General features: G+C 40.9%; 1 protein-coding gene across 1 annotated transcript in view; it reads left to right on the top strand.

The window, feature by feature from the left end:
- The window catches only part of DCLRE1C (DNA cross-link repair 1C), a 37,377-nt gene that overhangs the window by 7,429 nt on the left and 17,036 nt on the right, over positions 1–12,912 (top strand). Inside the window, exons 2-8 of the mRNA XM_069547549.1 lie at positions 1,397–1,448; positions 3,989–4,073; positions 6,560–6,619; positions 8,294–8,349; positions 9,547–9,648; positions 10,047–10,119; positions 10,265–10,405. Of these exons, the coding sequence (XP_069403650.1) occupies positions 1,397–1,448; positions 3,989–4,073; positions 6,560–6,619; positions 8,294–8,349; positions 9,547–9,648; positions 10,047–10,119; positions 10,265–10,405 (569 nt within the window). The remainder of the gene's footprint in view (positions 1–1,396; positions 1,449–3,988; positions 4,074–6,559; positions 6,620–8,293; positions 8,350–9,546; positions 9,649–10,046; positions 10,120–10,264; positions 10,406–12,912) is intronic.

Raw genomic sequence — 12,912 nt, 5'->3', positions numbered from 1 at the left:
GTCAGTCTGCTCAGATTTTCTGTTTCATCGTGATTCAGTCCTTCTAGGTTGTATGTTTCTAAGAATTTATCAGTTTCTTCTAGGCCGTCCACTTTGTTGGTGTATAACTGTTCATAGTAGTCTCTTACTCTTTCTTTTCTGTGGCAACAGTTGTAATAACTCTTCTTTTATTTCTGATTTTATTCATTTGAGTCCTATGTGTATTTTTCTTTTTTGTTGGTGAGTCTAGCAAAGACTTGCCAATTTTGTTTATCTTTTTAAAGAACCAGCTGTTAGTTTCATTGATTTTTCTCTGTTGCCTTTTTAGCCTCTATTTCTTTGTTTTTCTAATTTTTGTTACTTCCTTCCTTCTAATAGTTTTGGGCTTTGTTATTTTTCTAGTTCCTTGAAGTGTAAAATGAGGTTGATTTTTCTTATTTCTTGAGGTAGAAATTTTTCACTTGCACTTCCCCCTTAGAACTGTTTTTGTGCATCCCACATATTTTGGTATGTTTTATTTCCATTTTCATTCGTTTCAAGGTATTTTTGAAGTTCTCTTTTGATTTCTTCTTTGGCCCATTGGTTGTTCAGTTGTGTGTTGTTTAATCTCCATATATTTGTGAATTTTCCAGTTTTCTTGTAATTAATTTTTTTCTAGTTTTATACCATTGTAGTTGGAAAAGATGCTTGATGTGATTTTAATCTTCTTAAATATATTGAGACTCATTTTGTGGCCTAATATGTGTATGTCTTGGACAGTGTTCTCTGTGCATTTGAGAAGAATGTGTGTTCTATTGCTTTTGCATGGAACATTCTGTATATATTTGTGAAGTTCATCTACTCTAATGTTCGTTTAAGTCCAGTGTCTCTTTATTGATTTTCAACCCAGCAGTCACAGTTGGCTGAAAAGTTAGTGAAACTCTTCTTATTCTGGCCTACCCTGAATGGTTTCCTCAGGGATTCCATGGAAGCAAACTTGAATTTCCAGATGGACTAACTTAGTGACTGGAATTGAAGGGGTTAGAGTGAGCATGGTCCGAAGATGGTTGTATTGAAATGAAAGAGAGTAGAGGAAAATGATGGAAGCAGTTCCAAATGAGACCCTGGTCATGCATTCTTCTGTGGCTACTGCAAGTGATTTAGACTCTGCCCTAAGATACAGAGGCTCATTCTCCTTTTAAATGGCTTCTGTCGGCTCAGAGATGGTCAACTTTGGTGGTTCTTGTCCTATTTTCAGTGGATTCTTCGCTTGCAGAAGCAAGAGCTCATACAAATCAATGCTCTTATAAAAGTGAAACTCTCGTTTATTTTCTCTTAAAAGGAAATCTATAAACAACAGACAACTCAGTTTCCCTGGGTCAAGGAATCCTCTGAAAAAATAATGTTTTTATGATATCTGATTCTTTTATGTTTTCAGATCATATGAAAGGATTAAGAGCCCCTAGCTTGAAAAGAAGGTTGGAATGCAGGTAATTTTTTCTTACTATTTATTTGTGTGTGCTTTTTTAAGTAAAAATTTTAATTGAGCTGTAACATCTACATAGGAAAGTACTTACATCATAAGGAAACAGTCTGATGAACTTTCACAAGTAAGCACATGTGTAGCTTCTGCCCAGGGTGAGAAGCAGAACAGCAATCACCTGGTACAGAACTCTGCGCCGCCCCACTCAGTCTTCCCCACTCACAGATAACCTCTCTTCTGGCTTCTGTCGTCATTGTTTAGCTTTTGGTTGTGAAATCAATTCTATTTTATAGATGAGGAAACTGAGGAACCAGAGGGATTAGATTAGTTGCCCAAGGTCACACAGCTAGTAATGTGGCAGGACCAGGATTCCCACCAGGTCTGTTTGATTTTAGAGCCGGTATACTAGTTATCTATTGCTGTGTAACAAACTACCCACAAGCTCAGTGGCTTAAAATAACCCTAATCATGTATTCTGTCTATATTCTGTTTCTGAGGGTCAGGAGCTCTGACAGGGCCTAGTGGGGATGGCTGGCTTCTGCCTGACTGGGTATTATATGGGGCTGACGTTACGTAGTGGAGGCTTATTCATTCAATGTCTGACACCTGGGTTAGGCAGTCAGAGCCCTTTACCCAAAGGGCCTCTAAAAATATCTCCACCTCTAAAAATACCTCTTCAGCATAGTGGTTTCAGGATAGGTGGAGTTTTTAAAGGAAAAAAAAGTGTACGTCCCAGATGAGAGCTGTGTCAGTTGCTCAGTTGTGTCCGACTCAATTTTGCGACCCCATGGACATAGCCCACCACGTTCCTCTGCCCTTGGGATTCTCTAGTCAAGAATACTTCAGTGGGTTGCCAGTTCCATCGCCACGGTATCAATCCACCCAGGGATTGAACCTAGGTCTCCTGCATTGCAGGCGAATTCTTGACCATCTGGCCACCAGAGACCTATAAAAGAGAGCTAGCGGAAGCCATATTGTCCAGAGATCTAGACTCGGAAGCCCTACAGTATTACTTCCATCACATTCTGTTGGTTCAGGTTCAAGGGGAGGTCAACACAGACCCCTTCTGTCAATGGAAATTCCATGACCATTTTGTTAAGAGGACCGTGTGTGGTTGGGGGGAATATATGGTTAACATGGCCATCTTTGGAAAGTATGATCTGCCATAGACTGCATTCCTAACCTCTAAATTGGAGTGTCCGGACTCTTTGCAACCCCATGGACTAATACAGTCCATGGAATTCTCCAGAGCCAGAATACTGGAGAGGGTAGCCTTTCCCTTCTCCAGCAGATCTTCCCAACCCGGGAATTGAATCGGGGTCTCCTGCATTGAAGGCTGATTCCTTATGGCAGAAAGCGAAGAAGAATTAAAGAGCCTCTTGATGAAAGTGCAAGAAGAGAGTGAAAAAGTTGGCTTACAACTCAACATTCAGAAAACTAAGATCATGGCATCTGGTCCATGGCAAATAGATGAGGAAACAATGGAAACAGTGACAGACTTTATTTTTTTGGACTCCAAAATCACTGCAGATAGTGACTGCAGGCATGAAATTAAAAGACGCTTGCTCCTTGGAAGAGAAGTTACGACCAACCTAGCATATTAAACCTCAGCATATTAAAAAGCAGAGATAGTACTTTGCCAACAAAGGTCCGTCTAGTCAAAGCTATGGTTTTTCCAGTAGTCATGTATGAATGTGAGAGTTGGACTGTGAAGAAGGCTGAGCGCCAAAGAATTGATGCTTTTGAACTGTGGTGTTGGAGAAGACTCTTGAGAGTCCCTTGGACTGCAAGGAGATCCAACCAGTCCATCCTAGGGTAAGTCAGTCCTGAATATTCATTGGAAGGGCTGATGTTGAAGCTGAAACTCCAATACTTTGGCCACCTGACGTGAAGAAAGACCCTGATGCTGAGAAAGATTGAAGGCGGGAGGAGAAGGGGACGACAGAGAATGAGATGGTTGGATGGCATCACCGACTCGATGGACATGAGTTTGAGTAAACTCCAGGAGTTGGTGATGGACAGGGAAGCCTGGCATGCTGCAGTCCATGGGGTCGCAAAGAGTCGGACACGACTGAGCAACTGAACTGAGCTGAAACTAGCGTGTTGAAGTTTTAAAGTTTGTCATGAAATTGATTTCTGCCAACTAAAAATATAAATGGAATAGATTTATATGAAGTACAAGGCATATGTCTTCTGTCCCCTTGCACCTTCTGCAGAGATAGGTTACCCACGTTATCTCTCCAGACACAGCTGATCCTGTAAAATGCATGTCTTTAAGATGAGAATGGTGAGGACCAGCCTTTGAGGAGGTCAGAGGGCCCCATCCAATCTGTCCTCTGCTTCTTCTCTGTCGCTTTACACCATCATGGGACTAAAGTGGTTGGACTCTTGGGTGCTGGGAACAATTCTAATACGTTTGTGTCAGCACAGTTTCTGATTTATTTGAGACAACTGACACACATTGAAACATATTTCCTAGTCACCCAGATGGCGGCTCATTTTGAATTGCACTCAGATGACTTTTTTTCTTTTGTCTTTTTTCCCCAGCTTGAAGGTTTGCTTATACTGTTCACCTGTTACTAAAGAGTTGTTGTTAACAAGCCCGAGGTACAGGTTTTGGGAGAAACGAATTGTAAGTTTTATTTTTTGAATGACACTAATTCTTTTTTTTAAGTGGGAAATATTTTTCGAGGTGTACTGAACAAAATATTGTCATTATTCAAAGCCCACTTCCTCACACAATGTATTTATCCACAGTAACCACCATGTCAATATTTATCCTTTGCAATTCATTAGTTTAGAAGAAGTTGACATTTTATTGTTGTTGATTTTTCTTTCTTGTCCCCCAATATGTTGACCTAGATGCTTAGTTTTGTCTAATCTCACAAGCTGTCTTGCTGAGTTGCATTTTAATGCTTTAAAATGTAAATTGTTTATTGACAGAATTAATAAACCTTTTATTTAGATCATGGAATAGATTAGGAAAAATAACATAACTTATGGTTTATAATAAGAAAAATAAACATAACATGATTTATAATAAAGAACTGAAATAAAAGTAGAATGGATAATTTTGAATCTGGCTGTATAAAATGGATCTCTCCAACAGAAAGTTATAGTAGAGGGGAGAAAAACAAAGCATGGTATGAAAATGTGAAGATGGCAGGCAAGGTTATGTTATAAGAGTAATTGCTCTAAATATAAATGGATTTATGTCAACTTTTGATCAGAAGACAAATTCTTGATTTAGGTTTAAAAAAAATAGATCCCCAAGTTTTGGTCTACAAGACATATAGATAACATTAAAGGAAAAGTTCGGGTAGAAGTGGGGTGGGGGGGGGAAGGGAAAAGATATACTAAACAATTAGAAACTAAAAATGCCAGAGTAGCAACTATTATATCACGCAGAGAGTTGAAGGCAAAAAATATCATTAATTTCACAGAGTGTGTTTTTACTGTTCAAAGGGACAAGCTCTTAAAAGTATCAAGAAGATACCACTTTGTGGTTGGGGAACTAAGATCCTACAAACTGCAAAGTGCAGCCAAAAAAGAGAAAAGATATCAACATATATGCAACTAACAAAATAGCTTCAGACCGGATATAATAGTCCCTGATCATTCAGTGACTGATCAGAGAAACAACCGACAATGAGTAGGTAGAATTAGGGGTCATTATATGGATTAAACCATCAATAATTGGGGGAGCTAGTAGAGAGTTCTGAACAAGATTCTGTTTGACGTCTGAATGCTGGCAACTTTCAGCTCCCGTGTCCGCCTTTCCCTTCTGCCCTACCTGTGGGCAAACTGATTTTTTAAAAAGTCTACACCTTCCTTGGCACCTACATGGCATTCGAAGATGCAAGCCCAGGCCCACCCTGTAACCACAGTAAAAACCAGGACCACTCACTCCCATTTTCTCAGGCCACACAAGCCACTTTGTCCCTGCCTGGGTTCCACCCTACCTACCATAGAAAATAAACTACCACAGAAAATAAAAAGGAAGATGAATAAAAGTAAAAGCTGGTCTGTAGAGAAATAAACTTCTGCCAAGACTGAAAAAACAAAGATCATATAAAAATAACAAATGATATAAAGGAAAATAACTTAATGAATAGCAGTGCCTTGTTTTGAAAATTAATATAGTATATTTGATGATTTAGATAGAGTGGATAAATACCTGGAAAAGTAGAAAAATCCCAAATTGAGGCAGGAAAAGGAGGAAAATCCCAAATTGGGGCAAGAAAAGTAGACAACTTGAATAAAGAAGTAGCCATCAAAGACATTAAAGCAGTTTTCAAAGATCTCTTCCTCAAAAAAAGCCCCCAGCCCAGATGGTTTTATCTTGCCTTTTGCCAAATATTCAAAGAACAAATGATCCCTACTGTAGGAGAGAATAAAAAGATAAGCTGCTCAACCTCACTGTCAAATGGACAATGATAATACATGGGACAAAAAGGCCATTTCTATATGAGCACATGTGAACATCCCAATACTGAATCTAATAGTATCAAAAAAAATAGTACATCATGAATACTGTGTGTTTAATCCAAAAATATAAGGTTATTTTCATACCTGAACCTCACTGTAGGTATTATGACATCAGCGGACTAAAAAGAAAAATTATCTTCATTTGTCAACTACTTACTGAATGCTTCTCTGTGCTGGTTGCCATTCTATAAAGTGTGCGGATAGCTTCTTGAATCTGTGAATTAGGCCAACACATCACAGACTGATAGCAGACTGTGTTCCGCAGCAGAAAATCTAAATACAAAGAACATGTGACTACATGTTGTAAAGACTCAAGTTCAATGGGAATGGGAGGGTTGGGGAGGTGAAGGGGGGAAATTGAATTCATAGTAGAAATGCTGTGTCTGAGGATGTACAGGTTTGTAAGGCATTCAATATATACGTATTGCCACATCAACCTCAAGAAAGGTGTAATTTTAACTTTATCATGTTTTCAAGCTGTAAAACTGTTTTTATAGTGAAATCAGAAATTGTTCCACCGAGAGTCTGTCATATCTCTTAGTTCCCTTTCTGTGTTTAGATGGCAAAGGCATATAAAGTCATGAAAGACTGTGTACAATATGATATATACCTGATGTCTTATTTTAATAGGTATCAATTGAAATTGAAACTCCTACCCAGATATCTTTAGTCGATGAAGCATCAGGCGAGGTAACTAAATATTAAATACTGTATTTCTAAAAATTGTTATTTAGCATTAAATGATTATCTTTCTCCTTGATTTTGAATGTTCATTTAGCCAGAAATAAAATTTATAGTAAGTGAATGAGTTTGTAAGGGAAAAAAAAAAGTTTGTGATATATTTGTTTTCTACATCTAAGGGACTGAACATTGCTTCTATCCAATTTTAAGGACAGAATTGCTTCTGTTAGTGCCACATGCTAGTTATAGGAGAGCCATGGTAATGGTATGATTACTATGTAGTATGACTGTCACATGTATTAAGTTTATTATAATGTTAGGTATACAGAACAGTGTTTAATGTTTTTTGCAGCAAATTTATGTATATTGTGATTTTTTTCTGAATCATTTTCTTATTCAAGAAAAAAGACATTGTTCAAGTGGATCTCGTTTATTTTTTGGTCCTTAAATTCAGATGCAGGTACTTTTGTGTTGTGCATTCAATTTCTTTTTTTTAATAGTAACTAGGATTGCGGACCCACCATTTATGTATGTATTTATTTTTATCTCAAATTATACATTGGGCTGGGAGGTGTTTTCCTGTCTTACAGCAAATACAGTTAACATTTGTTGTGTAGCCCAATTAGAACCTGCTTTAAATCTGGAGTGTCTTTGGTGGTGTGGCTGTCAAGGGACAGGAACGGATTTTTCACATGTCCTCCCTGGAGGAGATCAAACACTGAACTGCTTTTACAGTAACTGTTCTGAGGGAGAGGGAAGGGATGGCCTGAAACCTTCCTGAATGCCATCCTGAGCTCCACTAGCTGGCACTTTGGGGAGATGCTCTCAGTCCCTGGCGGCCTGGGTTAGCGAGTGGCTTTCTCAGAACTGGGTGGCAGGCAGCAGGTGGCCCCCAGTGGCCAGAGTCCGGCCACCCCACTCTGGCCCTTCTGTTTCTTCTCACACACTGAGGCTTGTGTGTTTGTCTCCAGCTCCAGCCAGTGGGAGAGCCTGTTTTAAAGGGGCCCGGGGAATGAACAATGTCAAACATAACTGGAGGAGTTACCGTAATGGAGCATAGCCGATTAACAATGTGATGGTTTCAGGTGAACAGGGAAGGGACTCAACCATACATACACATGTATCTATTCTCCCCCAAACCCCCCTCCCACCCAGGCTGCCACATAACATTGAGCAGAGTTCCCTGTGCTATACAGTAGGACCTTGTTGGTTATCCATTTTAAATACAGCATTGTGTCAATGTCCATCCAAACCCCCTAACTATCCCTTCCCTTCCCCCCATTCTTCCCCACTGGTAACCATAAGTTCATTCTTTAAGTCTCTGAGTCTGCTTCTGTTTTGTAAATAAGTTCATTTTTATCATTTCTTTTTAGATCCTGCATGTAAGGGATGTTATATGATATTTTTCTCTGCCTGACTTCCCTCACTCAGTATGACAGTCTCTAGGCCCATCACTTCATTTCTTTCTTCCCAAGAGTGGAAGTGCTGTGTTGCATTGGAACTCTACTTTTAACCATTTGTTTTGTGAATGAGGATTCCACTTGTTTCCAGGATTTGGAGAGTGGGGAAAGGATCAAGATATAGCACGTTCTTGAGAAGTACTTTACCTTCTACTCAGGAGGGCTTTGTTTAGCTGGGTCCTAATGATAACTTCTATTATTATTTATTTTTCTTTCTTTTTAGAAGGAAGAGATTGTTGTGACTCTTTTACCTGCTGGTCATTGCCCAGGATCAGTTATGTAAGGGGGTTCATCTATTTTGCCCATTTATTTTGTGTTGTTATGTAATACATTTGTAGAAATAAACTTGTAGGGTCTAGAAAATAACATGTACCAGGAGATTTGCTTCTTGTGATGGCAATTCCTTTAACCTTCATTTCCAGGGTTAAACTAGGGGGGACTGGGGCACAAGTCAAGTTTGAAATGGGGCTTTCTTACAATGGAAGACTTCAGTAGCAGTCTTTCCATGGACGTTGCATTTTCTCATCATATGGATCTTTTTCTCCATGAGCAGGGGTGATCTCTGTATATGGTCAAAGGTGCTGATGCATTTTAGGGGACATCTCTTGCAAACTCAGTGATATATCCACCATGTTATTTTTTCCCCTCTTTGGGAAGACATAACAGCTGAGGGTTCAGTGTGGTTTAACATTTTGGGAATTACATCAGCACCGTACCACAGTGGCTGTGTTTGGCAGACAACATGGGCTATGGATTTAGTATATATTTGTATTTAGTATATATTTAGTGGGCTTCCCTGGAAGCTTAGCTGGTAAAGAATTCACCTGCAGGGCTTCCCTGGTGGCTCAGTGGTAAAGAATCTGCCTGCCAATGCAGGGGACACAGGTTCGATCCCTGGTCTGGGAAGATCCCACATGCCGCGGGACAGCTAAGCCCATGAGCCACGACTACTGAGCCTGTGCTCTGCAACAAGAAAAGTCACCTCAGTGAGAAGCCCGCAAACTGCAACTAGAGAAAGCCCATGCAGCAAGGAAGACCTAGCACAGACAAAAGCAAATAAATTTAAAAAAATTATATATATAAAAAAAAGAATTCACCTGCAATGCAGGAGACCCTGGTTTGATTCCTGGGTCGGGAAGATCCCCTGAATAAGGGATAGGCTACCCATTCCAGTATTCTTGGGCTTCCCTGGTGGCTCAGATGGTAAAGAATCTGCCTGCAATGTGAGAGACCTGGGTTTGATCCCTGAGTTGGGAAGATCCCCTGGAGGAGGGCACGCAACCCACTCTAGTATTCTTGCCTGGAGAATCCCCATGGACAGGGGAGCCTGGAGAGAGCTACAGTCTATGGGGTCGCAAAGAGTCGGACACGACTGAGTGACTAATCACAGCACATATATTTAGTATATGGACTTAGAATAAATGTATTAGAATTTTGTATGAGATTTAGAAGCCACTGAGATCTATTTTTTTCCAGGTTTTTATTTCAGGGCAACAATGGAACTGTCTTGTACACAGGAGACTTCAGATTGGCTAAAGGAGAAGCTGCCAGAATGGAGCTTCTGCACTCTGGGGGCAGGTACTGGGCTTTGTGGAGTTCTGGAACCTAATGACTGCATTGTTTTAAAGGTTTTATTGTTTGTTTCTCCCCACTAAATACCAGCTTTTGTTTCTCTTAGAAATCTAACTGGATTATAATAATATTTGTAACAGAAAGGCACGTTTTTCCTCTTGAAATGAGGGGATGGTAACATGCCATGTGTTGATCAAGGTGGTAATTACATGAATTGGTCTAAATTCACTGAACCATATATGCAAGAGCTGTATTATTTCATCATATGGAAATCATTTCCCAACAAAGTTGATACAAGAAAAAATCCAAATGACAGAACAAACTGTAAAATAACTGAAAGTGTAGGCTTTGTATTTTATTTCCCATGAAATGAGTCACACCCCTTGTTTCAATTTTGTTTTCAGAGTGAAAGACATCCAGAGTGTGTACTTAGACACAACTTTCTGCGACCCAAAATACTATCAAATTCCTAGTCGGGTACGTCTCCCTGGAGCACAGCTGTATTTCTTAAGAGGGTGGTTTGGGGAGTAACAGATGGGATGTTAATTGTTCCTGTTGCCGTGGGTATCTGGGAAGCCCAGGCGTGGAGCAGTGTTAACTGCCTTTGAACCTTCCTGCCCAGGAGGAGTGTCTGCGTGGAATCATGGAGCTGGTCCGAAACTGGATCTCACGGAGCCCCTACCACGTGGTGTGGCTGAACTGCAAGGCTGCCTATGGTTACGAGTATCTCTTCACCAACCTCAGTGAGGAGTTTGGACTCCAGGTACCTGACGACTTTCTTTTCTGTTGCTCTGAGCTTCCATCCTCCCATCTCCTCCTCTCCTCCCCTTCCTCATGGCCACTTCCCAGCATCCCCCAGACTGAAAACCATAACAGATGGACACAGTCTTTAATTCGTTAATTTATTTTTGGTTGTGCTGGGTCTTCGTTGCTGTGTGGCAAGCTGGGGCTACTCTTCATTGCGATGCATGGGCTTCTCATTACAGAGGTTGCTCTTGTCGTGGAGCGCAGGCTCTAGGGCATGCAGCCTTCAGTAGTTGTGGCACACGGGCTTAACTGCTCCGTGGCATGTGGGATCTTCTTGGATCAGGGATCAAACACGTGTCTCCTGCATTGGCAGGTGGATTCCTCACCACTGAGCCACCAGGGAAGCCCTGAACACAGCCTTTGTCATCTTTGTTTGCTTCCTCTTGGGAGAATTGACAGTGGGAAGAGCCCTTTGGTGAGAAGTCCCCTAAAGGATGTATTTTTTTTCAAAATCACAGGTCATGAAATTTAGTGTTTGTGGCCAGCAATGAGAATACATTTGAACTAGGAAATATCTGAGGGGGTTGCTTACAGTTAAGAGTAACCACTGTCATGTGAAAATTTACGTCAGGAATCAGACACATGCCTATCTGGACCTTCCTTGAGTTAACCACAGGGCTTTGTCCTGCTAAGTCCATTGCTTATCATTAAGTCAAAAATTCCTTTAATAGCCAAGACCCATTGAACATCATAGCTTAGCCTCATCTACCTGAAATGTGCTCCAAACACAGATTAGCCTACAGTTGGACAAAACCGTCTAACACAAAGCCTATCTACAATGAAGTGTTGGGAGTCTCGTGTAACTTATTGAATGCCGACACACACAACCATTCTGGTTTTCACTTACGGCATTCAGTCAGTGTGTGAGTTGTTCACCCTCGTGATTGCGTGCCTGGCCAGGGGCTGCAGCTCTGCCTCTGCCCAGTATCCCGAGAAAGCAGTATGCCACAAATCGCCAGCTTGGGAAAAGATCACAATTCAAACGTATTTCTTACTGGAGATCATGGTCGAAAGTGTATGGAGAATACTGTCCTGGGGCACTAAGCCCCTTCCCCTTGAAGGAAACGCATCAGGTCAGGCTGGGAGTCAGTCTTCACCTGTCCCTTCCATGGGAGCTGAGTGCTGGGCTTTTGGGAACTCCGGCAGCAAGGTGAGTGGAGTGACTGCTTCTGGCAGTGCCCACGACCCCTGAGAGAAGATGGATTTTTGGTGGTGGCTCTGAACAAAAGAAATGCTGGCACGAGTTGGACGTTTAAATTCTGCTTCATTTGGCATCTTTTATTGATCCTCTGGCTAACAGACTTCTGCCATGAACTTAACACTTATATACAACACAATTTAGTAAAACTAAAAAGGTTTAGTGCTTTACATTTGAAATTTAAACAATTTCTGCCGCTCTCCATAAGCCTTAGGAAGCCTTACTTCCTAAGTCCTTCTTTCCTTAATTTCTTCCTTCCTTAAGTTTTCCTGTCCAAATATTTTTGGCATAAAGCTCCCAATTCTCCATTTTGGGAAAGATTTGCTTTCATTCTGAGATTTTGGTTCCTATGTGTTTTTGGTGTTAAAATGGCCTTTTAAATAAAAATCACAGTGATTATATGTTGTGTGTGTGTGCAAACTTGCGTATTTTAGTCTGCCTTTCCCCCGCTTCATGTCCTTTCTTGGCAAAATATAAAGCTAGCCACCACCTGTCAATCCTGAATTTATTTTGTGAATTTCAGTGGTGTGTGAAATCTATAAGACTGGAAGCTCCAGCTCAGAGGCCTGGCAGGGAGAAACCCTGGGCCTAGGAGGTACCCAGGGATGGTGGAGAGGAGGCAGGTCCTAGGAAGGTGACCCTGGAGTGAGCCCTCTTGCAAAGCCTCTTAATCCCTCTGTAGGGAACAGAAACAACTTTAGAGACAAGGGAGTATAGGGACTTGCCTGGCGGTCCAGTGGTTAAGACTCTGCACTCCCGGTGCAGGGGGCACAGGTTCGATCTCTGGTTGAGGAACTAATATCCTACATGCCTGGTGGGAAAAGAGCACACAGAAAAGGGGGAGAAGAGTGAGGTTTTTTGACAGAAGGATCTGAAAGATGAGATCTGAGGGTTGATTTATAGCAACCTCTTCAAGCACCTTCATTTTTGTGAGGATGAAAATTCCCTGTGTCTCTCTGTACATCTCAGAATTCACCTCTTTTTATCTGCTTAGGCCAGAAAAATCCATCTGTTGTTTCTTCTTGTTAGTCATTAGGAAAACAGGCAGCGAGAGGAATAAGGCTAAGTCACAATCAGGCTTGGATTCTTTCCACACCTGTCTGGGTATTTAATTTCCACATTGATTTAACATTAGTCTAATCTGTTTTGTTATTCAGACTTCAAAATTAGAATGCTTTGGGGAGGGTGCCATTTCATTATCCTTGTATCAATTTAGGTACTTGTTGTTTACTCTAAAATACCCAGAAGATTTAAGTAAAACCAAC

This window comes from Ovis canadensis, chromosome 13 (assembly GCF_042477335.2).
Source record: "Ovis canadensis isolate MfBH-ARS-UI-01 breed Bighorn chromosome 13, ARS-UI_OviCan_v2, whole genome shotgun sequence".
Taxonomy (NCBI): domain Eukaryota; kingdom Metazoa; phylum Chordata; class Mammalia; order Artiodactyla; family Bovidae; genus Ovis; species Ovis canadensis.
Note: the sequence above shows the minus strand (reverse complement) of the source record. Positions and strands in the feature narration are given on the sequence as shown.